This window comes from Ambystoma mexicanum, chromosome 1p (assembly GCF_040938575.1).
Source record: "Ambystoma mexicanum isolate Mex_15411 chromosome 1p, UKY_AmexF1_1, whole genome shotgun sequence".
Classification (NCBI taxonomy): domain Eukaryota; kingdom Metazoa; phylum Chordata; class Amphibia; order Caudata; family Ambystomatidae; genus Ambystoma; species Ambystoma mexicanum.
Genome location: NC_090921.1, coordinates 1,073,520,641 through 1,073,546,789, shown reverse-complemented (window position 1 = coordinate 1,073,546,789; position 26,149 = coordinate 1,073,520,641). Strand labels below are relative to the sequence as shown.

General features: G+C 45.9%; 1 protein-coding gene across 2 annotated transcripts in view; it reads left to right on the top strand.

Annotated features, from left to right (window-relative positions):
• Positions 1-26,149, top strand: part of NTRK1 (neurotrophic receptor tyrosine kinase 1) — a 336,100-nt gene that overhangs the window by 175,028 nt on the left and 134,923 nt on the right. For both annotated transcript variants that reach the window (XM_069604563.1, XM_069604566.1), the window contains exons 4-7: positions 8,676-8,744; positions 10,345-10,496; positions 17,267-17,409; positions 21,624-21,759. In XM_069604563.1, coding sequence (XP_069460664.1) covers positions 8,676-8,744; positions 10,345-10,496; positions 17,267-17,409; positions 21,624-21,759 — 500 coding nt within the window. The remainder of the gene's footprint in view (positions 1-8,675; positions 8,745-10,344; positions 10,497-17,266; positions 17,410-21,623; positions 21,760-26,149) is intronic.

The window sequence follows — 26,149 nt, the reverse complement described above, 5'->3', positions numbered from 1 at the left end:
ATATGTTGCTGGATAGTGTAGGCTTCTATCAGATGTGTGTGTGTGTGTGTGTGCGCGCCCGCGCAAGTGCAGACAAGTAAGGCAGATCAGTGTCTTTGCAGGGAACCGGCATAGATGTGGTTGGATAGTCTACTAATGGCTTTACCTTGTGCTTGGGCTGCCCAAGTGTATGGCTGCACTGCAATGGCTGTATACCTGGAGCCCACTCTGTGCATGCACGAGCCATCAGATCATGCATGCCAGCCGTAGGTTTCGAGCGACAGTGCCAATTGATTGGAAGCAGCTGTCGCTCCCATTGAAATCAATGCTTCTAGCAGAACCCGATCCTCCAGCAGCTGGCTACAGAGAAGCAAAGTTCTTCTGGGACTAAGAGCTGCTCTTCCCCCTCCCCCGCCCTCACTCCTGGGTGGGAGGCCATTGATTTGACAAGGATTCAAATCCGTCCCCACTTGGCCTGTGCTGGGCCTGATCTGCCTCTAAGTGGGAGTTCCTGGCTGTCAGGTTGTTTACGGCTGTTTGCATTTGCTGTCTCCTTTTAGTTACATCTCATTCAGAGAGCACATTGACAGGCCAAAAGAGCAGGAGTTTCACGATGGGCTTTTCTTTTGAGCAAATGTGATTGCAGAGCGCGCACGCACGCACGCACGCACGCACGCACGCACGCACGCACGCACGCACGCACGCACGCACGCACGCACGCACGCACGCACGCACGCACGCACGCACGCACGCACGCACGCACACACACACACACACACACACACACACACACACACACACACACACACACACACACACACACACACACACACACACACACACACACACACACACACACACACACACACACACACACACACACACACACACACACACACACACACACACACACACGCCTCGCTCTGTGCTGTTGTGTTCAAGCAACAAAGGACATCTCGTAAGAATTGCCTCGAAAGATCAAGACTTAGTATTAATTTCGTGAGATATTCTAAAGCATGCGCCTGACACCATTCAGAGTTTTAAAGCACTGTACTATGGGGTCAAACATTTAACAAGAAATAATGTTTCTGAGAACAATCCTGACACAAGGGAAGCTGCAACATCAGTGAATATTTCATATACATACATTTTATACATCTTTAGGAAAATATTGCATAGAAGTGAAGTTGAGCATTTTTAAAGCAATTCTTTGAAAAAGGATGTGCAAATATTATCTGAGTATATGCACCGACAATCTCAGACCCGGCCTGTGACATTTTGGTGCAGGTGAAGGGCGGGGAGATGGAATTCCATTCAGACTCAGCCAGGCTCTGGGGTGTCCATTAAAAGCAGAATGGCTGTTTCTCTGTGTATGGTTCGGAATAAAGTGGGTGTCCATAAAAAAGGGACTTTAGAAAAGAAACAAATAACTGGTTACAGTACAAACGCAAGAAATCGAACCCCAAAATGCATGGAAAGAACACGTCACAGATATTCTCTTCCCTTGAGGATTCTTTCATATTCAGTGCAATGAACAGAGTATCCGCTTTGCGCAGATAGTTGGGGGGATATGGCAACCCTACTGTGTGCGTGCTTATCTTAGGCTGCAACGCGAAAGAGGGAGGAGATTGACACAGACCACTCTGGAACAGTAAGGGAGCCTGCTGCTGTTAAATCTGGTGCATGAAAAGCATGTAGACACAGGGGCCGATTCATGGAATTTTGCGCAGAAATCGCGCAAGGGCAGCACCCGAAAAAGACACTGCGCAAGCCTGCGTGCAGAAAGACAAATGCGCACAACCCGTATTCATGTAATTGTTTGTACAAAGTAACCGTATTCTCAAGTCACGGCTGGAACGCACCTGACAAAAATTGTAACTCAGCAATAACTCTGGAAATGTGCGTGCGAACCCACATAAAACGTCCCTGTACCCCGCTACAAAACGTATGCGCACTCCTACGTTATATCGGAACCCAGATTGAGTACATGCACCACAAAATACGATATGCGATCCCAACTGCATGCTGAAAATTCTATGCGCAAGTGTACTTACGCCAACCTTTGGATGGCAGATCATATAAAGGACTTGCATGGGCATTTCCCAGGCGAGACTCTGCGCAATCAATTCCATGAATATGTCCCCTGCCGCGCAATAGTGGGCGTGGGAGGGACTGCCTGCAGGCCATTCCTTGGAACACCCACTTCTTCACAAGTTAGTCCCCATTTCTTTTGTTCTTCCCCCTTCCCAGCCCTCTGCGCAGGCCTCACCACCGTCTGCTTGGGCCTTCGCGCAAGGCCCTCGACGGCTTGCACAGGTGTGCCAGGCAAGTGCGAAATCCATGCAAAAGACCAGGAAAAGTGCAGTGCATATTACTCCATGAATCGACAAACAGGGTTGCGCGTGCAGATTTGCAGCAGATTGGGCACAAGTACCCTATTTTCTGTGCAATAAATTCCATGAATCGGCCACAAAGTGTAGCATCAAAATGGGCAAAAAAAATCTACCGATACTGGGAGAGAATTCCTGTGCACTATAGGCAGTGCCCGATTGGAACACATCGGCATCTTACAGGGTGTCGGCAACAATTATCATAAACGCAGTGAACAATCGAGGATTTGACACTGGCATTATCGAACATTGAGTCACGTGACTGGAGAGTTATGCCTTGCTGCAGTACATGCTTTTCAATTTCCCATAACATCATATCTTGGAATTCCATGTAGTGCTCTTAACAGTTTCTACGTAACCACTTACACAAACTTTACATCTGTATAGTGCCCAAAGCTTTACTTATGGCACTAAAACATTTTCCACAATTGGCACCCCTGCCCCACGGCACTCTTTGGATGGGATGGCAGTGGTCTTCTAACCTTGAAATGCTGTTCCAACTTGAACTTTTCATTAAAAGTAACTTGAAGGGCTGAAGATTCTGGAGGGATATAACAGGAAAGATAGCATTGGTTTATAAAGGAAAATGAGGGTCTGGACAAGTATTACCTTCCAAATGAGAGCGACCGGGCCGGAGAGCACCTATATAGTGTTTGCAAAGCACTTTTCCAAATGAATGCTGTGCTGACAACCCTTCTTGCTCTTCCATGTAATGCTCCACTTAGCTCACATCAAATGTACATAAGTGGCTATTAACTGTGCATAGGTGATATAAGACACAGTAAGAAGACATTTCAATATTCCAGACAGTCTCAATTGGCATAGATTGGCACGTTTCATTCCACGTATGACGCTTGCTCCATTATAGTTCTTTTCTAAGTGTCCATAAAATGTCTGTCCTTCTTCTTCCACCTCTTTGCTGTGCCTGACACATTTATTCCCCCCCTGCCAGACTGCGCCTGGTGGCGCTGGATGGTTAAAGCGTGGGGCTCAGATATGTTGGCATCCTTCACCGGGGATGGTGGGTGCTAGCGCCTCACCTCTGTGACTCGTCTAGAAAGTCTCTGGTGCTGCAGGTCTGGCGCCTCCCTGGAGAAGGGGAGAATGACAAGCAGCGGAGCCGGTGCTGACACCTAGGTCAGACCATGGTTCGGTGCCTCTGACGCACTGAGGAGAGTGGCTGGCTATGTGGCTCACTGGTACATTGACTGCAACAGCTGCCCACAAAATATAGAGTAAGACCATACCAGTTATGGTGGCCAATACGATATCTCCAAGACCTCAGGCGAGCCTTCTCCTTCCTCACTTTCCCACAACCGGTCCAATCACCTGAGCCGGCGGTAGCAGCCTGCCGCTTCTTTGCAGATATGCTGAGCTTAGGAGCGCCTGGATTCCTGATCTGCAGGCTTCTACGTGCTCAGAACACCATGTCCAGAGCCTGTGCTCTGTTGTGAGCCAGGAGAACACGTCTCAAAAGTGCTCGGCGCTCTCTTCTCACTCCCCCTCTTCTGCTGCTTCCACTTAAAGGCATGTTGCATCATCCGCTGGGACCATGTTTTGGGCCAGTGGCCATGCAGGCCAAATTGCTTTGTTTTTAGCCCATATGCACCCGTCCATTCAGAATCTTCCCATGGCACGGTTCTATACCTCATCATGAGGGTATGTTTGGGCAAAAGTTGTTCTCTGAGCAGACCTCAGACCTTTGGAACTCAATGCCAAAATTCATCTGCGGCCTGGAAGAACATTTTGGTTTTGGAAAGTCATTGAAGCATGACTTTCCCTTCTCCAGCTCTCTTAATAGTTTCTAATCAAAGCTACATGGTCTCCCTTGCCCTTAAGTGCTAAGGGTGGGTATGCTCGTCCTGAACTCCCATAAGAAATCATTGTAGCCTCTGCCCACTCTCTTAGTTATTAGGAGCACTCATTCTATAGCTCCCTGAAGTACTGATAACAAGTAACATGAATTTACATCCAAACTACACTTCCCCTCTATCCACCCACATGTTGCCCTATGGCAGTTGTGTCAACTGTATGCCATGCACCTGCAACGGGCACCATAGGATGTCACAGGGCATACATGACTAGAGGCGAATCATATGGCTCTCAGCTTATGCTCGCATGAGCTGTATTGCTGGCCCCAAGATAAATAATAATAACATGAGCTTTACCCTAAAGTGCTTTGCATAGGACGTATTTATATACATTACAGTCACTATCCAACAGAAAATGGTACTCATTTATCGACTTCGGAAGGATGAAAGGCTGAGATGGCCTTGCCAGGATTTGAACCTGTGACCTGCAGATCAAACACTGATCACAGCAACGAGTTCTTAACCCACTGAGCCATCTTACCCGGTAACCTCTGTATGAGTAAATTACAGTAATGCTTGACATGAGCGTTTCTCGTTAATGTTTGTAAAAAAAAAAGCATTTGCTTGGCGGATTTAGGGGTCTTTCTCTGCAAGTAGGGCACTAACCCCAGCCCACACCCCCCCCTGGCATCAGTCAGACAAGGCATGCTCAGGTGTCAGGCACATGCCAACACTGGTGGACAGGATGGTTGTGGGTGCCGTCTGCAAGCAGCGAGCCCTTCCCCCAGTACACAAATCCCTGTTGAGAATCAAAGATTTTTTTAAAGGGAAAATGTGGGTGCAAAATGCAAAGCACAGTTTTTGCTTCTCCTCCGGGTCTTTGTGAATTGGCCCAGGATGTTCCTCATTGCAATGAAGGAAAAGGCACACGAATGCACTGAGAACAATAGGAGCGAGCAAGTACAAATGTGAAAACTTTATTCTTACAGTTTTTTTTTTCCCTCAGGAAAAACAGATGTGGTGTACCAGTGGTTCCTACCATGACATTTCTAAAACACTGCTCTCCACTCAAGGCCGGCTCAACCATAATAGGCAATCGGTTGCTCACCCGCCACCCGTGATGGAGTAGTCACGCCAATCCAGTGAAAACACTAAGCGGTCCCTCAGCGGCAGGAAGCAGCTTGGGATGTGCTACTGGAATTACTTTGTTGGGAAACCCTGATTTCCCCTGGCGCACAGTACTCCAAGCGCCCATCCCCAGTAATCCATGGAAGGCCAGGGGCATTTTGCTTCACCAGCCTTGAATGGCCCACAGGGCGTTCATGCTGGGGTACTGCAGGTGCAGGAGTGAGCAGTGTCTCTCCTACGCATCCCACACAAATTAAAAGGCCCTATGTCAGGGAGCTAGTGGTGCTCTGGATCCACCACGAATGCCAGGAACCAGGAAGGGAGAGGTGTTTGATTGACACCTCCCACCGCTTCCTGGTTCCTGCCTGCGGTGTACATGAGAGATGTAGGTCACTCTAGAAATTGTGTGGCTGCAGGGGGAGTCCCGAGCTGGAACAGAGGCATCCAGGGATTTCATTTAGGGGTCACCAGAGGTCGCAACTGCGACCTCTGAGGTCTCCCTTGCGACCTCTGTGGTCTCCTTTGCAACCTCTGTCTTAAAAAAAAATGAAAAAAGTTTTTTTTTTTTTTTGGTAATGCAAGCTCCTGGGATGTGGCCAGCACCATGTGGCTCTTTACTTCTGGAGTGGCTGGTTCCTTGTTCAGGGCCCTTTAAAAAAAATAAGAAAAATAAGAACAAGAGTGCCACAAGTCTAACACTTTCTCCACTGACCCTAAATAAGAAAGAATAGGAATGCCAAATAATGTGTCTTTCTGTAATTCTATACAATAATTGCTAGACTCATCACAGGTTTATTTCAGGCACACTTCGGGGGGCGAGTCACTGATTTAGTCTGTTCTTAAATGCCTCAACTCAGTCTTTCATTCTTCCGAGGTTGATAAATGAGTACCAACACAGGTTGGGTGATATTGGGTGTACATTTTTTTCTATATAAAGCGCTTAAGCGTAAGTGCTATATAAACATCATTATCATTTGGTCATGGACGTCTGCTTGCATTCACAGTAATTTAGTAATATGGGCCTATACACACTGATCTTAACGATACATATGGTGATCCATTCTTGTATGAAATGTACATCACATCATAGTGATATTGTAACCATATTTTTCGTAGTGTACAATGCTATGTGATGCCACTTCCTGTTTTGTCAACGGGTGAAAGGAAGTGTTCCATCGCTTCCTGCGATATCACTTCAGGGCGGGGTCAAATGACATCACTTCCTGTGATGTCATCAGGGTGTCAAGGGTCATGTGATGTTACTTCCGCTACCCCTGGAAGTTTGGTGAAATGACGTCCCTGGAGGCATCATGCAGATAAGAAACAGACCGTTCCTGTATGTGTGTGTATTTATGTATGTATGTTACATCAATATGCATGCATTGTGTCTGTGTAAGTGCATGTGTGAATGTGTGCACTTGTGACTGAGAGTACAGTGTGTATGTTGTAGCATATGGGTGCAGGTGTGAAGGAGTGTGTGTTGGGTGTGCATGGTGTAGCATATGTATAACGAATGGCAAGGGTGTAAAAGCCTGGGCTTTTTTAAGCAATAAAATGATGTCGTTATTTCTGTTTCTCAAAACTGGATCTGCAAGTAAGATCCCATGTTCATAATGCTACATGCAACCATGTGCCTTGCTGTGACAGTCTATTGACATCTCCAGCATCTGCCCTGCAGTGGCAGCAGGGCAAGTTCAAACGTCACACGGGCTTTCCTGACCAGTTGCTGGAACACCAAGTTGAAACAGACAGAGGTGGCATTTAAATTATCTATCTCTCTGGTTCAAAATATAACAATTGTGTGCCCTAGTCAGCCTGGTGACAAGCTAATATAGAAATATTAGCCATTTCTGGTTATGATATTATGGCTACTGGGATCAGAAAATTCTAAAGCCACAAGCATGTGGGTGTCATATTAGTGTCAACTTTCTGAGGTGACACTGTCATGACAGGGCTTGTGTGAATTAGCTGTGTGGCCTGGGTGTACCCACAACCACAATGTGGAATCATGCCCGTGAAGAACATTTTTTGATCCCTCTGAAGAAGGTTGATATCGTCCTTCAGGTGACAAGAACCCTTCCAGTGGGGTTCATTGGGAACCAGTGCTTCAAAGAGAGCCCTGATAAGACAATGGACCTCTCACACCACGTTGCTGATGACTGGAGTCCTTTTGTAGTAGGCAGACAGCAGAAGGGGCGGAGTTAGAGCAGCCCAGAGTAGATATTTAGCCCAGAGAGGAATTACACCATCTTCTATTCTTCTAGGGCTCCCTAAAATCATTGGCACACTGAACTTTCTGCAGACAAAGCATTCTGCATATGAAATCAGAATAAATTACACTTGTTACAGCAGCCTGGGTTGGACCACTGACAACAGGTTTGCTTTGGACCAATTTGCTGTAGCATTTTGCCTATATAAGTGGTGGGGGCCCACTTCATTTTTGGACTTCAAGACAAGAAGGATTCACCTGGAACTATCTTAGAGATACAGTGGGTACTGGCCTACAATGGTTCAGGCGGTATGGCATATATTTGTACAGTGGTATGACATTTTTACATTATGGAAATGATGGACAAAGCCAGTATGGTGAGAGCAGTATTAAAGTATATTAACATAACATAACATTGGTGGAGCCAGTATCGATATATTTTCTTACAGTGGCATGCCATTTTTACTACCAATATAGGCAAAGCCAGCATGAAGAGTAATCTTAAATGGGAATACTGACTTACAATGTCACAGCCAGCACAAACATGTTTTCTTACAGTTGCATGGCTTTTTTACTGGCATTATACACAAAGCCAATTTGAGTGTTCTTACATGGGGATACTGGCCTACATTGCTGCATCTAGTATGGACTTGTTTTCTTATTGTACCATAGCTGGCATATGGTCAAAGCAAACATTTGTATGTTTGTACCTGGGGATACTAGCATGTACTGCAACAGCCAGCATAGACATGTTGGGGCACCGCCAGCATTAAAAGAAGTTTACAGTGGAAGAATATTGGAATATATTGTGACCAAAGACCTCATGCAAAGGCGTTGGAAAATGCTTCTGTGCACTCTTGGTGATCTGGCATCCATTGGAATTTCCATCTCTTACCCTACAAGAATGACTTCAAACTGTGTGGTTTTTTACCCAATGTTGCACAGAACGTTTTCTGTAAAATGCATCCTTTTAACCCATTCATTTTATAAACTTGGTTGGTTTGGGTTACCTCGGTGTGTTTGCTTGATCATGCACATCAATGGCAAATGTCTACCCTCCTCCCAATAAAAAATGAATAATCAGCTGCCACTGCCTCTGATGTGACCTAGTCTTCGCTACAGCATGCATTACAGGAATTGTCTCTCATTATTTTTCAGAAACCTATCCTCCAACTACTTGGCGTCACTCTCATGGAGAACCTTCAACAATCTGCCTCTCCAGGAGTTGTAAGTTGAATCATCGCTGATATATTCATTGAAAATTGTGCTTTGATGTATAGGGAATGACTGGGAGCGGTCAGTAAGGTGGTATTTCTAACGTCTGCACCTATGGCTACAGTTGTCACAAAGCAGTCAAGGCGTAGCCCACCCTTGTGGGGACATCTTTGCGAGTTAGGCGTAAAGCGTTAAAAACGGAGATGCTGTATCAGTGCAGAAGTCACGTGACCGCAGTTCCTTAGAAAGGCATAAAAGGTGACGTGTACAATGTGTTGTTGAACTGTGTGCACATTCCGCAATTCTCTGAATGTGGCTCTAAATCTGGTGCTTGAATGGACAATGATGAACTTTCCTCTTCTGAACTCACGTTCCTGGCTTTGATAGTCCACGCCAAGGGATCTATGCGATCACTACGACCCCCCAGAATTCCGACGGCCGAAAATGCTTTTTTTCCCCAACCCCTTTTACACCACATAGATATGTGGGGGGAGACCGCCGCAGACCCCCATACTACTATTATATCCCTCACTCCCCACATATATATGAGGTATAAGGGGGTACAAAAAAAAGGTCGGAATTTCGGGAGTCGTAATTCTGGAGGCGACATTATGGTGCATTTCCCACGCTAAGTAGGGGACATAGAACCCACTGCACTGCCATCAGAAAACCTGCAGTTTCTGGTGTCACCATTGCCAGGCAATCACGTGCACAGGCTAATTCGGAAATATGATTAGTATGTAATGAGTAATGCATTTTGATGGGATGCAAAGCAGCCCTGAGAGGCTTTGAAAGATGGTTCAGCCACTAAGGGAAAGGGCTCTTTTCGGATATTGGAAGCCTGTAGCTTGGCACCATCTCACAAACGTACGGACCTGTGCTCTGGCTACATGTAACTTGCACCTGGACCTGTTGGAGGTTTCTTATTATGGTATGGTGAGAATTGTATTGTTCTTTCATCCTTTTTTTCGTAAGCACTCATTGGTGATGGTGACATGTCTTTACACGGGTGGAAAGACATCGAGTGTCTTCGTCAGCGTAAAGGCACAATTTTACAAAAAAACAAAAAATAGTCAAAGAACAAACAGAATTAAAAAATCGTATGGGAATATACAACTTCTAAAAGGTGGAATTCAGAGGGGTTCCCTCTGTATTCTTGAATAAATTGATAATTACAGAACAATGCCTGTACATCATTGTGAGCATTGATGTATTGACTGCGGTAATTCCTTTAAATGGAATTACAGTTACCACTATAGGATTTCTTTAGGAAATGGAGAAATTACCCCTGGAGAAAAAGCAATATAATTACTACATCCATATCCTAGAGTTATTTACCTTGTTATGGGGTTTGTTGAGCTGAAAAACAGGCAGTAATTCAGTTACCTCCTATTTTTTCAGTTACCTCCAAAAACATCATGAGACTCATAGAGCAGAACAGGTAACTCAAATCTGTATTTTCTGGTATAGACGATGGTGCACTTTAGACGTTTTGCACTATAGCTATCTAGCGGGGATCGCAAATACCTCAACATACGTAGGACTCAACGCTAATTTGAGCAAAATGAAATCTCACCCAACACCACTGTTCACTTGTGTTCCCCTCCTCTAGGGTCCTGACTGGGAATATATTCCAGTGCTCGTGTGAGATCCGCTGGATACAGCGCTGGCAGCAGGAGGAGTTGGCAGACCTGGGCAACCAAACCCTTACCTGCTGGGAGGACGTAGAGGTTCCGCTGGAGGACATGATCATTCCCAACTGCGGTATGTGCACAGCGGTCATTTTGGGAGTAGAGCTGTAGAGTTTTGCTTTATGAACAACCGTGACGAAAGATGGACTCTGTTAAACGTGACTGCCGGAGCGGCAAGAGTCTACAATGGTTTCTTATGAGAATTCAGGATGAACCTAAAAGCCCTGGTTCCATGTGATAATTTCACCGCAAAAATATTGCCATACAAAAATATCGCCTTATTTTTTGGGCGAAATTCACAATGGACCCTGCGGGGGACACCCCCGCAACCCCTGCATCACTTTTTAATGTGCGTGTGACACCCCCACAACCCCTGCTCCCACATAATATCCCCAATAAAAATATCGCCTATGGCGAACCAAACGGCCATATTTACAGCGATATTTCTGTTGGGGATATTATTACCTGATACCAAAGCCCTTAAGATATAATCAGTGGTAGAAGTGGAAACATTGTGGTGGGGTATCCCATAAGGGCCGGGGTGGGGGCGGAGTTTTGGAGGAGGGGGCGGAGTCAGAGGAGGCGGGGTTTAGAGGGGCAGATCTTGCAGTAGATCTCCAATCAAAGGAAATGGCCAAAATAATAGTTTCAAACGGCACAATTTCTTTCATGCTGCTTCTTTTTCAAACTCCACACTATAAATCAATTCCACTGTAAACCACTTCAATGGGACTCGTGCACTCAAAATATGATATCATTACCACTTGAAAACGGCTATTTCGTGCTGTTACCGAGCCTGCACAGGGCAGATTAGATGCCCACACCTTCGCGGGCCAAAGGCCTTCTGCAAATCACACAAGGTCAAGAGGAGCCCTACACATTCACAGGAGCCGGCACACATTCAAATTTGGCCTCCAAAAAATTCAGCACATCAGATAATAAGTAACTTATCTGAAGGGCTGCATTTTTTAGAGTCCAGGTTTGAATGTGTATTGGCTCAGTGTTTGTTCTTATTTGTATATAACCAAATAAGAACAAACACCAGCGAGACAAAGGAAACGGGTGTAAAATAAAAATTAAAACACCCGAGGGGAGAGAGTACAAAACAATTAAAATACTCTGTGCACAGTCCACTTGCACCGTGGGGCAGATTATACTCTGAGCCCAGCAAGGTGCAGTGCGCACAAAGAGTAATCTTCTCTGTGTCCACAGTGCGCTTGCACAGGGCAGATTAGATCACTGAGAGGCTGAGTCCCCACCTTCGCGGGCTTGGCAATGTAATATGCGTGGTGTCCTGCTGTTATATTATGTTATGTTAACTGCACTTGTAGAGCGCACGGTCGCCCAGGGGCATCATGGCGCTAGAGAGGAAAACTGCTCAGAAAGGAGAAGACGCCATAAGGAGGAGAGCTAAAACAGAATGGTTTTAAGTGCTCTTCTAAAACCAAGGTGGGTAGGCACAGTTCTTAATGCAGAGGGAAGATTGTTCCAAAGTTTAGTGGCTGCTATGGAAAAGGCCCTACCCCCGACCCTCGCATGATTGAATCTTGGAACAACAAGAAGATTTGCAGTGGATGAGCATAGATCGCGTTCAGGGAGGTAGCAGGAGAATTTGGTCTGCAGAAACTCAGCTCCTTGACCGTGAATAGCCAGATGGACAATACACAGAGACTTGAAGTGAACACGCTGGCCAACCGGGAGCCAATGAAGTTGGCGGAGCACAGGAGAAATATGAGCTCCATACAAGGTGCCTGTGGCTAGTCTGGCCGCCAGATTCTGCATGCACTGAAGTCGCTGTATTAGGCCAATCGGCTGCGACAGGTACAGAGAGTTTCAGTAGTCCAAATGAAAAAGATCTAACGCAGCCACTAGAGGAGGGGGGCGAATGAATTCCGGTATCATGGGTAGGACCCTCTTCAAAACCCTGATCTGATGGTGGGTGGCTTGGCACACAGCTGTCACTTGGTTAGACATGGAGAGAGAGGCAGAAAGAATTACACCCAAGTTCTTTACTTTGCTTACCTGACTGGGAAGGGGGCCCAGAGAAATGGGCCAAAAGGGTCCAGAGAAAGGGATCCGGGGGGCAGCCCACCACCAATACCTCAGTCTTGTCGCCGTTGAGTTTAAGCCAGTTCTGATCCATCCAATCGCTGATGGCCCTCAAACAGTCATGAAGACATATGTCGTTGGCATAAGAGTAACAGTTGAGGCCGTGGGCACGGATGAGGCAGACCAGCGCCCAGATATAACGCAAGGCATAGGTGCATACATAGGGGGTGGAGCCAGAAGAGCGCTCATGGCACCAACGTGCTGCTCTGCCCTCCAACTCCATACCGTAGAAGCCCTTTTTTTTCTTCTTTTTTTTAAACAATCCAGCGCAGAGCGCTAATGGCATGCGTTGTTTGGGACTGACTCTGGCCGGATCCCGAGAAGAAGGGAAGGAGGAGGTAAAGAAGACGGTCTAGAGGATCTTCCAGAATTTAAGAAAGTCCTGCTCAAGATGAAGAGGGAGGGGGAGGCTGTTCCAAAGAAGGGAGCCAGTTGAGGAAAGCAATCGTCTTCCTGCCCTCTTTTTAACGAAACGCTTTACACACAGTTGGTGCCAGAAGAGCGCAGAGGTGTAGAGGGGGAATATTTAGAAAATAGAGAGTTGCAGATAGTGTGGTCCCCGGCCCTAGACAGCCTTGTGGATGATGCAGAGGGATTTCAATTCTTTTTTATTTGTATTAATCTGTGAAGCAACCAGTAGCCAGTGAAGACTTTTTAGGGCGGGAGAGATGTGGTCCCTGGGCTTGAGGCCAAGGATAAGTCTTGCTGCCCTATTCTGGATTAGCTGGAGCGGTCGCAGGGTGGAAGAAGGTAGATTCAGGAGGAGGCTTTTGCAATAGTCAAGCCTAGAGAGAACCAGGGCTCGGGTAACATTGAGCTTCTGGGGGAAGGTGAGAAAATGTAGAATTCCTTTGAGCATGAAGAACTAAAACTGGGAATTCTTGGTAATGTCCTGAGTGTGAGGAAGGAAGGAGAGAGAGAGAGGAGTCGAAGATTACTTTTCTGGCTTCAGAAGAGGGAGCAGGGGCAGTGCCCCTGGAAGAAGGCCAGAGTGAAGGGAAGATTTCAGGTGCAGGGGTCCCAATCGGAATGATCTCTGTTTTGCTGGCATTTGAGCCAGAGAACATTGGAAGTGCACCAGGCCTGGATGGCACAAAGGCAGTCAGGGATGATGGAAGGTGCAAGAAGGTCAGCAGGAAGTTAGACGAAGAGTTGTGTGTCATTAGCATAACACTGGAGGGTGTGGGAGAAGGAGATAAGGTGTGCCAGCTGAGTAAGGTAGATGTTAAAGAGCAAAGGTGAGAGAATAGAGCCCTGGGGGACAGCCCAGGTGGAGACGGAAGTAGGAGAGGAGAAGGTGTCCAGGATGACTTGGGAGGAGCGGTCAGTTAGGAAGGAGGTCAGCCAGTCCAGTGCCCGCTCTGAGATACCAAGGGTGTCATGTAGCCTTTGTATGAGGATGGAGAGGTTGACCATGTCTAATGCAGAGGAGAGATCAAGAAGGATGAGGACAGCAGGGGAGTTGGAATGCAGGGATTCAAGCAGTTCTTCACAGGTGTTCAGAAGAGCAGTTTCCTTGCCTCTGGATGCTCGTAATCCAGTATGATTGTCGCGGAGAACGGCAACAAGTTCTGTGTGAGAGTTGAGTGGGGACAGGGCCAACTTCTCCAGCAGTATTCCCAGGAAGGGGGTGATGGAGACGGGGTGGTAGTTTGCTGGATAGGAAGGGTCTGCTGACGTTTTTTTAAGGAGTGGTTGCACAAAGGAGTGCTTGAGGGAGGAGGGGAAAGAACCCGAAGCAAAGGAGTGGTTTACAGAGATCAGCGAGTGCAGCGGCGAGAGAGCTAATGGTGTCCTTGATGGTTCTGGATGAGCAAGGGGAAACCTGTTTGGAAGAGACCTTCATGGAGCGGAGAACTATGGTGACTTCTTCCAGTAACACAAGGTCGAAGGAGGTGAAGGAGGAAGGAGAGTGCTCAAGGGAGGCAAGGGGAGAGGGATGGTTTGGGAGAGTGAGTGACAAGCCTGTTCAGGATGTCCTGAGTTTTGGGGGTGAAGTGAGTGGCGAGTGCTTTGCTGAGGGCCTGAGAAGGAATAGGGGAGGAAGAAACTGCAGAAGGGTTGGCAAGTTCCCTGCAGATTTTGAAAAGTTCAGCCATGTTGTTGGCTGCGCCAGATATCTGTGCCTGAATGTGGGCCCTTTTTCTTGGCACAAATAGAGAGTCTGTTTTGCCTTTGGAACAGGCGGCAAGCCAGTTTGCCAGAGGATGAGTCTGAGGTTTGCCACTTCTGTTCTGCAGCTCTGTACTTTCGTTTCAGGTCTGCAAGTTCCGAGTTGTACCAAGTGTTGTGCTTAGAGGTGGGTTTCAAACGGATCCTTAAGACTGGGGCAAGAATGTCAAGGGTGTTTTTGATGGGCAGGTGAAAGTGCTGAGAGCAGTGTCAGTGGTAGAGTCTGAGTCGGAGGGCAAGGGGGATAAAGGTGGAAGTGAAGGCGGCAGCTGACATTCGTTTCATCGGACGGATGTTCGTGAACGAGGTTGGCAGGGCTTTGGAGGAGTGGTCACAAGGCCATTGGGACCCAAGTGGGAGGAGAGAAGAGAGTGGTCAGACCAAGAGGGAGGGTTGACCAGGGGAGATGACAGAGATAGGTTGGAGTGGATGAGGGTGTCCAGAGTGTGTCCAGCAGAGTAGGTTGGGCCAGAAGGGAGAATGGAGAGTAATAGAGAATGGAGAGGGTTAGAGAGGTGCAGATCACTCATCGATTTGCACACCACTCATTGTTTCACATGACACATTTCTATTATTAAATAAGTGTTCGGTGCCCCCCTATGGAGAATGAATGTGGGTTAAATACCCTGTTCTATGGGATTCCTCCCACTCAGGCGGGTCTGCAACCATGTTTTAGCTCACTGCACTCGTCACAGAGGAGAAATATACATTTCCATATCAGTCTAGAGGGACTCCCAGACCTTTGTTGAAACATTTCTATTATTCACACTCTAATTGAAACAAGTCCACAGAACCATATTCCCCATCTCTATTTATATAAATGCATGCAAAGACCCTTACAAGAAGGCATTGTTAATTCATTTCACGGGCCATAGCGGGGTACCGATCCAGCACTGGCACGTTACCCTCTGTATGATGGCCTGTGGAACGGGTTAAGAATGCCATTAGCACTCTGGGTTACAAAAGCGGTAAGCCGGGGTGTTAAAAAAAAAAAAAGCATTTTCATTCATTGAACGGCATCCCGTTCAATGAATGAAAATGCTTTGCCAAAATGGCCATCATAGTAGTAGAAGGCGGGGCTCCATACAGAACCCCTCATCTATTACCATGGCGGCAGGAAAAGGAAGAGGTAGGGGAGCTGCTGCAGCGATGGCGAGTGGCACTCCCGCCACAATCAGGTAAGTGGGGTTGGGGAGAGGGCTTGGAACGTGGCTATATTGGGAATATCAGCCCGTGTTTCCAGCCACCTGATTGACATGCTCCTACTCGCAGGGGGCTAATTTTCCATACATAAACACGATCAGTCATATAAACTCACACAAATCCAGCTGGCATACTCACATACCATCATCCATGCTTGCATCGATTCCCAACCTCCACTCCACAGTTACACCCATATGTGATTCTGCTCAAAAAACAATCCAACTAAGCCAGGGACATCATTTTGGGGTCACCAGGGGTCGCAGCTGCAACCCCTGTGGTCTTCTTTGCTACCCCTAAAAAAGTGTGTTTTTTGGGGGGTTTTTACAAACCAAAGCTCCTGGGCTGTGGCCAGCACCAGGTGGCTTTTTGTTTCTGTCCATAGTATGGGATGCCGGGTGAGTGCCCTGCTTCCCTGCACTACTCTAAATGAACCCTCCCAATGGTATGTATTTTGCCAACCTCTGAAGCCTGAAAAGTAGATCCACGCAGGTTTGACATGTGGCCAACTTTGCACCAGATCTCCAGATGAACTGGCCTCCTGTTAAATCTCAGTTACCAGTTTAACTGTATCCACTACAGAGTGTAATTTGCTTTCTGACTTTGAGAACATTCAGGCATGTAATTGCTAATTTTACTATAGCCGGTAAAATAAGTGGGTTGAGCGCTCACTGCTGTGATGTGTATGTGAACTGCAGATTTTAGTTTCGAATCCCAGTATCATCCTTCCGAGGTCGATACATGAGTACCAACACAGGTTGGGTGATATTGTATATACATTTGTTCTATATAAAGCGCTTAAGCATGAGTGCTATATAATAACACATCATTATCATTTGGCCTTGGACGTCTGCTTGCATTCACAGTGATTTGGTAATATGGGCCCACACACACTGATATTAACGATACATATGGTGATCCATTCTTGTTTGAAATGTATATCACATTACAGTGATATCGGAATCATATTTTTAGTAGTGTACTTACGAACAATGCTAAGTGATGCCAGTTCCTGTTTTGTCAAGGGGTGAAAGGGCATGTGCCATGGTTTCCTGTGATGTCACTTTGGGATGGGGTCACATGACATCACTTCCTGTGATGTCATCAGAGGTAAAGGGTTGTGTGATGTCACGTCCGCTACCCCTGGCATTTTGGTGAAAAGACGTCCCTGAACTAAGCAGATTAACACACTCTAGATCAAGCTTTGACAAAACATGTCTTATCAGACATAAACCATTTACAAGGTCTTTGCATTTTCAAATTTGATGTATTATTTGGTAAGCAGTACTGATGTCTTCAATGTCAAGTTAAAAATATCAAATCTTTATGCACTTGATGTCATTTTTTTTATTCCCCCATCAGACGTCCCTGAAGTTATTGTCACACATTCAAACCTCACGGTGCTGGAAGGGGAGAATGTGACATTGATATGTACTATTGCGGGAGTCCCCCCGCCCACTGCTGACTGGATCATACCAGATGTGGAGGTCTACTCATCTATTGAGGTAAGGTGACAACTAACAATGGCCAGTTTCATGGCAATGCCATGCGTTATTTAGAGTCAGGCTTTCCTGCCTGGTAGCAGAGGTGGGGCTGGGAGGTAGTGCAGTGCAGTGCAGTAGTGATGTGCAAGAGCTCCAGATAATCTCTGTTGGCAACTTATTTTGGGAGAATTGGATAGTGGCAAGCTGACAAACGTGCTGTGCGTCCCTTCATGTGCAGGCAGTGGACAAAGTGTACACAAAAGTAGTGTAACCTTCAGCCACCGGTTACCCACCACGCAACTCTCTCCAATACTGGGAAATATTTCAGAATTGTACATTGACGGCTTCATAGGATAAAAAATGCTTACTTTGAACAGCTTTTAACATGGGTTTTTTTTACATATGAATACAAATAAAATGTCAGCCCAAATATCTCAGAATTGGCCACTTCGATTTTCAAAATCGACTTTTCCAATTCGGAGTTATTCATGTTTTAAGTGTATTGCAAATGCCCAGAATGAACCTGTATTTTTCATATGGAGAAAATAACTTGTGTGAATAACTTTCAAACCCTTAAACGAGAAAATCTGAAAATATCCATCAGAAATATTTCATGGCGGCAGTCTGTGCATGCCAAATTCCAGAACTGTACAATTACGGCCTCATAGTTTAGAAAATGCCCAGAATGAACTTGCATTTTTCATACGAACTGCACCAAAAATGTATGAGTTTCACAGTTCATATATCTACAACACACGTCCCTACAACACAGCCTCTTACCACACACTCCTACGGCACGTGCTCTGATGACACACATTCTTAACAACACACTCTCTTAAGACAAGATCTTAGTACATACTATACGTGGGAAAATGGGAACGGCTTTTCCGCTGTAAAGTTTGAACTTTTTCATTGAAGTACCCAGAGTTCAGGCAAACAAAATTGCCACTTAAGAGAGAGAATCACTTTGAGTAACTGGTGCTGTGCACCACTAACTCTTGCCCTACAGAAGGTGCTAACCTATCTCTCAGGGGTAAGGTTGTCCCTAGTGTTTGGTGGTGCGCTGCCTATCTAAAAAGTGGGTCGAAGAAATACTAATACTACTTTAAAGTGGGTACCTAACAGAATTGAGTTTATCCTAATTTAAAAGGTGTAGTGTGTCAATGTGAAATTAAAAAGAATAGAACAGGAAGGAACTAACATTCTTTATTATCCCTTCTTCATTTTTCCAGAACTCTAAATGAGAAATAATCAAGGAAAAGACATTTTTGGAAAAAGTTCTGTTAGTGTATCACTGATCAATATTGGATATCTCTGTGTTGTCGACTGGTTTCAGCCGCATTGACCTATTTCATAGCTTTCTTCAGGCCCTTCTGCAACCTTGTTTATGGAAGCATATAATTCCATTCGAGGGTCGGTTGTGATGAATTTAATTCTACAAGACTCTTTTTATGGCATCTTTTCATCCACCTTCAGCGGATTCTGCTGTCTTTCTCATTGAGACAACATTTTGACATACATTTGCTGAAAATAGCTTTCCATTCCGCCAATGGACTCAGCAGCGAGAAAACATGGTTTCCCTGAAATGAAGTAATATGCTTCCATAATCAAGGTTGCAGACGGTCCTGCAAAGCACCAGTGTTCAAAGTGATTCTTTCTCTTATGTGGTATAATTGATGAGTTCAGATTGCTTAAAGAATCAGAGTACCCGAGTGGCCTTATTGTGCTGCGTAAAAAAAAGTGTGTCCCATTAGAACAGTGCTGGCAAATTTGGAGACATTTCATGAGCAGGTTAATGTTCACAAAGGTATTTGGCAATGTGATGTCCGCATGGGCTTTTCCATAAACACTAAATTATCACTCTTTTCGGACAAATTGCAAGAAATTACTCACTTCAATTTTCCAGGATTTTGGCATGCTCCAAGATCTCATAGCCAACTGGTGCACACCAACAAAATCTAGAAGTGAATTCTGAGATAAATTTGAAATGTTCAAAATATATCTATATTTCACACATGTGCGGAACGACCTTCCATTTTTAAGAAAGGTAATTTGTTTTATCTTCCATGTTTTGGTTCTCCACAAAGGATCGCAAACATGAATACAGATGCCACTCACACACTCATAAATAACAAGTTTTGACCTTTGTCTAGGCATGGGGTAGCCATTTTCCAGCCACTGCTGTAGTGGTGTTAAATGGCCATCAATGGTAGCCAGTACAAAATGGCATGACTACCTGGGCCTATGATATCAGTGCCTGGCAAATGTCTAATACTTATGCACAAGCCAAAACTGTTGGCTTTGCCAATGCTTGTTTTTAACAGGAAATAAGTGAAGGCCATACGTGGTGCTTATAAATCAGGTGTCTGTAGGCAGACCTGGTTAAGACATCTTTATTACACCAGTAGCGTGTTTACAACTCCAATTAAGTCATTAAAACTCAGAAGACTGCTTTGAGCGCAAAGTTTGATGGTCATGCTTCATAGGTAGCTCAAAGAGATTCCAATACAATGGGCCTCATTACGACCCTGGCGCTCCCGTAATGAATGGTGCTGGTACGGGAATGGCACCGTTCATTATGGGATGCCCTATTACGAGGTCCCCTTAAGGAATCCGCTCAGAACGTCTGGTCAGACCAGACGTCCTTAGCGGTCCCGCAAGGGGACCAAGGAGCTAATAACGGGCCTGTTATTAACGGGTCCGTTATTAGCTCCCTCCCCATTCCCATTGAGACCTATGGGGGCTGAAATGGGAATGGGGATGGGTTTTTTCAATGAGGAATTACCGGGTCCTCCAATGTTGGAATGGTCCGATAATTCCTCATTGAAGGAACCTGGACCTATAACCCGGAACCCTTATTAAGGGCATGGCTGCCTCCATACTCGTAATGAGGCCCAATGTGTTTAGGGGATTGGGAGGGGCAGGAAGTGAGTCGGAAGGAGATTAGCATGCACATGGGCAGTCAATGGGTGATTAAATCACCAAACAACATAAACAAGTTTTGTGTCCCTCCTCATGTGCTGTTTCTCCCTATCTGTACTCTAATGCAAATGTTTCGGCGTATAGGTGGCGCTTGCCTAAAAACCAAAACTAAAAACGTGCTATCCATTCCCCTGCACCATCCCCTATGCCTATTCCAAACAGGTGCATGGGCGGGTTTTTGGTTTTTGCACCTTGATGTCATAAATCTGCCTGTTGAAGGCAGCACCGAAAAGCTTTTTTCGTCGTGAGGAGATGCGCTTGGAGGGTGGGTGGTGCATGGCTCATTTGATGATGAGGTCACCTTAAGGCTATTGCACAGCAGCCTAGGCACTTGGGACCAAATTTACATAGAGTGAGCAGGCGATTGGCCACAGAATTCTCAATTCCAAATAAGTGCTTGAATGAGGGGTAGATAAAATAGAAGTGCCAAGAGCGATTGGAAGGCCAGGAAAGGCCTTCCTGAGATCGTAAGTGGTAGTGAAGGGGCTGTTGAGTGGAGAAGATCAGGTCAGTGGTGACCTTGAAACCCCCTGCTTCAGGTAGGGGACTTCCTTTTAAGGTTAATATTTAGAACAGAAGGAATGGTAGTTCAATGCAACACTAACAGGTCCAAAATAACTCAAGCTTACAACAAAGTGGTAAAAAACGAAGAGGTGAAGTCAACTTACTGTACACTGAAATTGTGAATTAAAAAAAACACATTTAAAATGATAAAAGGTCCTTTTTTGGCCATTTTTTCTAAAAAAAACAAATCCTGACCAAACACACGTATTTTGTTTTTGCACAGTTATTGATTGGGTATTGACATATATCTATAGTTCTCATCTCAGCTCTCAAGGATGGGCATTTACCCATTTCCCTCTGGTCCATTCTGGGCACAAGGCTGTGGGAGGAGGAGCAAAAGGAGGAAGTGATCCACTTGCATGTCAGCCAGCACCTGGACACAGAAGACTCCAAGGAAAGCTAGCAGGCTCCAGCACTCAGAAGGGCGACCCGGGTGAGGGTCAGGCTTGGTGACGCAGGAGGAGGCAGGGAGGGTGGATAGAGTCCACTCTAGAAGGAGGAGCTGGCCCTTCAGTGGAGCAAGGATTAGAGCTAGGATGCCCTCCGGGCAATGCACGCCACAGAAGCGTTCTGCCAGGGGTACTAGCGAGGGCATGGCTCTTTGCAGATCACGAGAATACTGGGAAGCAATGGAACTCGCAAATAATACTAAAGGAGAGCCTTCTTGTTCCATCCTTCCTGTCTTGCAGCGGTCGGCTGAGCCTGAGATGGAGATCATCTTGCAGCTTTTCAATGTCTCTTCTGCCTTCAACAAGCAAAATATCGTGTGCATGGCTGAGAACGTCGTGGGACCAAGAGAGGGGATTGTGCAGCTGAATGTTCTGTGTGAGTACAACAGTGTTTCATCATAGGAGCAGTTTTGATTCATTGTCATAAAAGACAATGAGTGACTCTGTGGATATTGTCATCCAGTCTCTGAAAAGGAACTGGGAAATGCATGGTTCACCACAAAGAAATTGCTCAATGTATGTATCTATGTATCCATGTATGTACGGGATTTAAAGTGAGCAAACCTAACTACAAAGCAACGCAGGACTCTACAACAGAGGGAGGGGTACATGAGGGGGGATGTTGTCTTGTCAGTTTATGGTCTTCAGTCGTCAATGAAATGATCCTTGAAGGGTCTTCAGTTCTTTTGCCAATTGCAGGAGGGAGGGAAAAGTCGGATGTTGGCAGGAAAGTTGCTCCAGAGTGTGGCAGCATAGCAGGGGAATTGATGGATAGTGGTCTTTTTTATCTTCTGCTTTTTGGATTCCATTTAGGTGATATCTTGCTTCCTAGTGTTGTGGTTAACTATGACTGTGTCTTGGTCATCACGGCTTTGCAGGTGATGCAGGACTTGAAGATGATGAGAGTTTGGAGGGGTAACTAGAGTATTTCTCAAGATGTGGTCACATTTCTTTAGGCCTGTGAGAAAGCATCCTGTGGCATGCTGGACAGCTTTCAGAAGGGCCTGCGTTGTGGTTGGGATACCTTCCAGGTAGGTGTTGCCACCATCCATGTGGGAGACCATCCCGGCCTGAGCAATGGATCTGAATTCTGAGGCAAGGGTAACGGAGCTGATTCAATAGAGAAGTGGGAGATGGTACCGTGCTTTTTGTGTCTTTGGGGCCATGTGTGATTTGAAGGAAACATTCCAATCAATAGTGAAGCGCAGGAACTTTGCACACATTGCAAAATGGAGGTAAGCTGCAGAGATCCATCTCTGTCAGACACTTTTCAACTTCGGTGCATCTGGTGGTGGCTCAGAGGAGGATGATCTATGTTTTGGTAGGGCTGAGTTTCTGGTAGGTTTAAAAAGAAATGTATGCAACAGGTGCAGATTACTTGAACATCCCTCAATTGGGGAGAGCCTGAATCAACAAGGTTCTAACAAGTGAGTGCCTTCACAAAATGTGCACTCAATGAAATAGAACAGGGATGAGCTGTTAAATTCTCCTGAGTAGGAATCAACAGTGCGGATGGGATAGCTACAGTGTGCCCTGCTAGGTTCTGCCAGCAAACTTCATAGATGGGAAGTGCCAGAGAGTCTCTGAACAAAGGACAAGGCCGTTGCCTGCAAACACTCTCTGCAGCTTTGGGCAGTATGCCTTAAAGGACGATGCAAGCCCTGCAAAGAAGCTAGGAGGAGTGCCACAACAAGAATCAGCCAGCGTCCACCTTTTAAGGACATCTTCGGGGCAGTTGAGCCTTCAAACTGCAACCGGCTGCACCACTAACTTTTGACACGCTGCAGTCACTAAAGCCATCCAAGACGCCTTGACCAGCGTTCCAGATCCACCAACCAGGACAGAGACAGTGATTCTTGACCAGAGCCGCCGTGTAGGCCAGCCTGCAGCCGTCCGTCCAACCTCACTTGCCGAACTGCCCGACGCCTGATAGCCACAGCTGTCTCCCATCTCGAACTCTGTCGCAGGAGCAGCCAAACATCCTGTAACTGACTCAAAGCTGTCAAGCATCAAGATCATCTAAAAAAACAGGTATATTGTTATTATGTCCCCCTGGTCCTTCTCCAAAGGCCCCTAATGATGACATTTACAACCCCTTACTCCCTTGGTGCTGAAACCAAATAACCTTGAACAGTTAAGACTGATTGCTGTACCGACTACCCTCCTGTCAGTATCCAGAGGGCATCCCTTTCCTTTGTGAAACTGTCAGTCCTCTGTGTTCCTTTAAAAGGTGGGCTGTATTTTGTAGTTTGTAGTGAGCTACAACCGTCTCTTGTAATAATAATAAAGTAGATATTTGTATACAACCTTGACTGGCCAGTCCCTTTTATTACTGGGTAAGAACTAGATTTCGCCGTGTTGCAACTAACCAATAATCCGCGACTGTTGTGAGGTAAGCCTGCCGTTCTGTCCACATTACCAAAATTGGTCAAGGAAGTTTATAATGTACTTGTATTTCCAATCTGTTCAGATCCCTTCTGGTGTACGAGGTGTGGGGCTGATTGATGATTTGGAAACCGATATTAATCCCTGGACCACTGGTGCCCCGGAAGTTGATTTGTCACAATGATACACAACAAGGCAGAATAGCAGCTTACTTTGACATGGGTAAAATGATATAATAGTAGTGTTTACAAAGTTCAATGGGGAACACCTTCAATCATGTTTTATTCTACACAGGCAGAATAAATGCCCACATTTCAAAATATGGCAGGGGATATGTTGTATACAGAGGCAACTGAAACCGTTCAAACAAAATGCTGTAGACTTTAACTTCACTTATTTACACTGTCCTTTAGACACATAAGGGGGTTATCCCATCAGAAGCTAAGAGGGAATACGGGACAGGTCTCAAGGGCTAAGGTACTCAGGGCAAGTTTAGTCATGAGTTAATTTAGGGGGGTGTAGTTCCTTCCTGCAGAAAAGGGAAGGAAATGAACGATCACCCAGTCATCAGGAGACCCTTTATTTCTTCTCTGGAGCAGGCAGGTGCAGTGAAGGACAGCAGTTGTGGCAGTGTTGTTTCAACCCCGCCACCCCACCCACCCCCCCATACCTGCTGCTATCTGGTACTCAGGCTTTGGAGATGGGGAAGCACCTTCACAATCTGATGTGAGGTGGGGTTCATCAGGCAACACAGCTGGGTCTCCAAAACAGAAGTCAGATCTGGGTGCGGGATAGTTCAGCACCCAGCAATAAGGGCTCAGGGCAAGTTCTAGTTCAGAGCACAACTGGATGCAGATACAGGCCCCATGGAAGAGGGTCTGGAGAGCACAGCATTATGCAACAATAGGCTACCATGGAAGGGGAGAAAAAGGCATGACACAATAGGGCATGGCTCAGTTTTTCAAAGAAATGGGAACACATCAAGGACAGGCTTGGACGAGGGGGTTGCATGAAATGTGTAGCAGGTCCAAAAATGGGGATGAGTTTGCAATAACTCTACATTCTTTATACAAATGAAATATATGACTGGATAGCTGGTGAACGAACTGTGAGACTAGAAATAAAATGATGTAGATCCGAACACGGAAAACAGAGTTACACTGTGTTTTATTATGTAATAGAGTGCATTTATTAATGTAAAAATCCACATATACTTGCCAGGATCACCTCCATGACAGTATAAGGTCCGAGACAGGTATACAGTCCTCCTCCATGTTCCAAGAAGTCAGAAAAACAGCTCAATGTTAAGTATGGGAGATAAACACATGGCAGCAAGAATGGTTTGTAACATAAGGCTTCCATATGATCAGACAAAAAGCAAACACAGGGCAATGTCGGCTCATAGGAGGGGGCATCCTCCTCCTCTTCCACGGGCTAAGAGGTACAAAAAAACATCTCAGTGTTAGAAACAAGAGAAAAACAGGCAGCAGGTAGAATGGTTTGCAAAATAGGGGTTCTATTTATGCTGACAAACAAGCAAACACTGGTGGGGCTGGGGAGACTTGTTGGTTCCGGGGGACGGGTGCGGGGTGGGGGGGTCAGAGTTCTGAGCTGAGGAAAGATGCAGCTCCGGGGAGCAGTTGTCCATTGAAACACAATGCTGCCCCTTCAAAGACATGCTGCCCACGTTGCTCAATGTACATTTGAAACACACCACCTCTCATCATTCTTCTAATTTGAAAACACGGCTATTACCCCCACATTCACGGCTCCTTTGTCACCTGCGCTTAGGGCAGGCTTCTCTTGGCTGCCATTTCTGATCGTTTCTAGCGGGTCACCAACATATTACCAATCTTATTAGTAGCCATGCTGGTATTCTTAAAGTAGGCTTTCATGTACTTGGAACAAGACAGTCTTCTCGATCTTGCCTTTGAAGGGTAGATGGGGAAGTAGTTTGCTATGGATCCCGGGTTGAGCATGGGATTTTTTAATAGAGGCAGGATCTGACTAGTTTTCTGTGCATTGGGGAAGATGTCTTCTATGAGTGAGGTGTTGATAGTGTGGAGAAGAGGAGTGAGAGTGGTATGTGCAGTAGCACCTTGGAGCGTGTCTAAAGCACAGAATGGAATCACAATAGTAAATGACCTCAGACCCAAATAACTGGACACACTCAAAGAATATGGCAAAACGCTACGTTATTGACAGCTCAAATAAATTAGGAAAATCTGGTGCCCATACAAAATGCAGCTCACACACTCTTCATTACTTTTCTCTTACACAAAGACTCTATACTTTGATGTACGTAAGCTATGATGCCATCTGCCATGGCAAACAGTAAAACCTATCGAGGGGAGGGATTGTTTTGGGGAACATATATAACT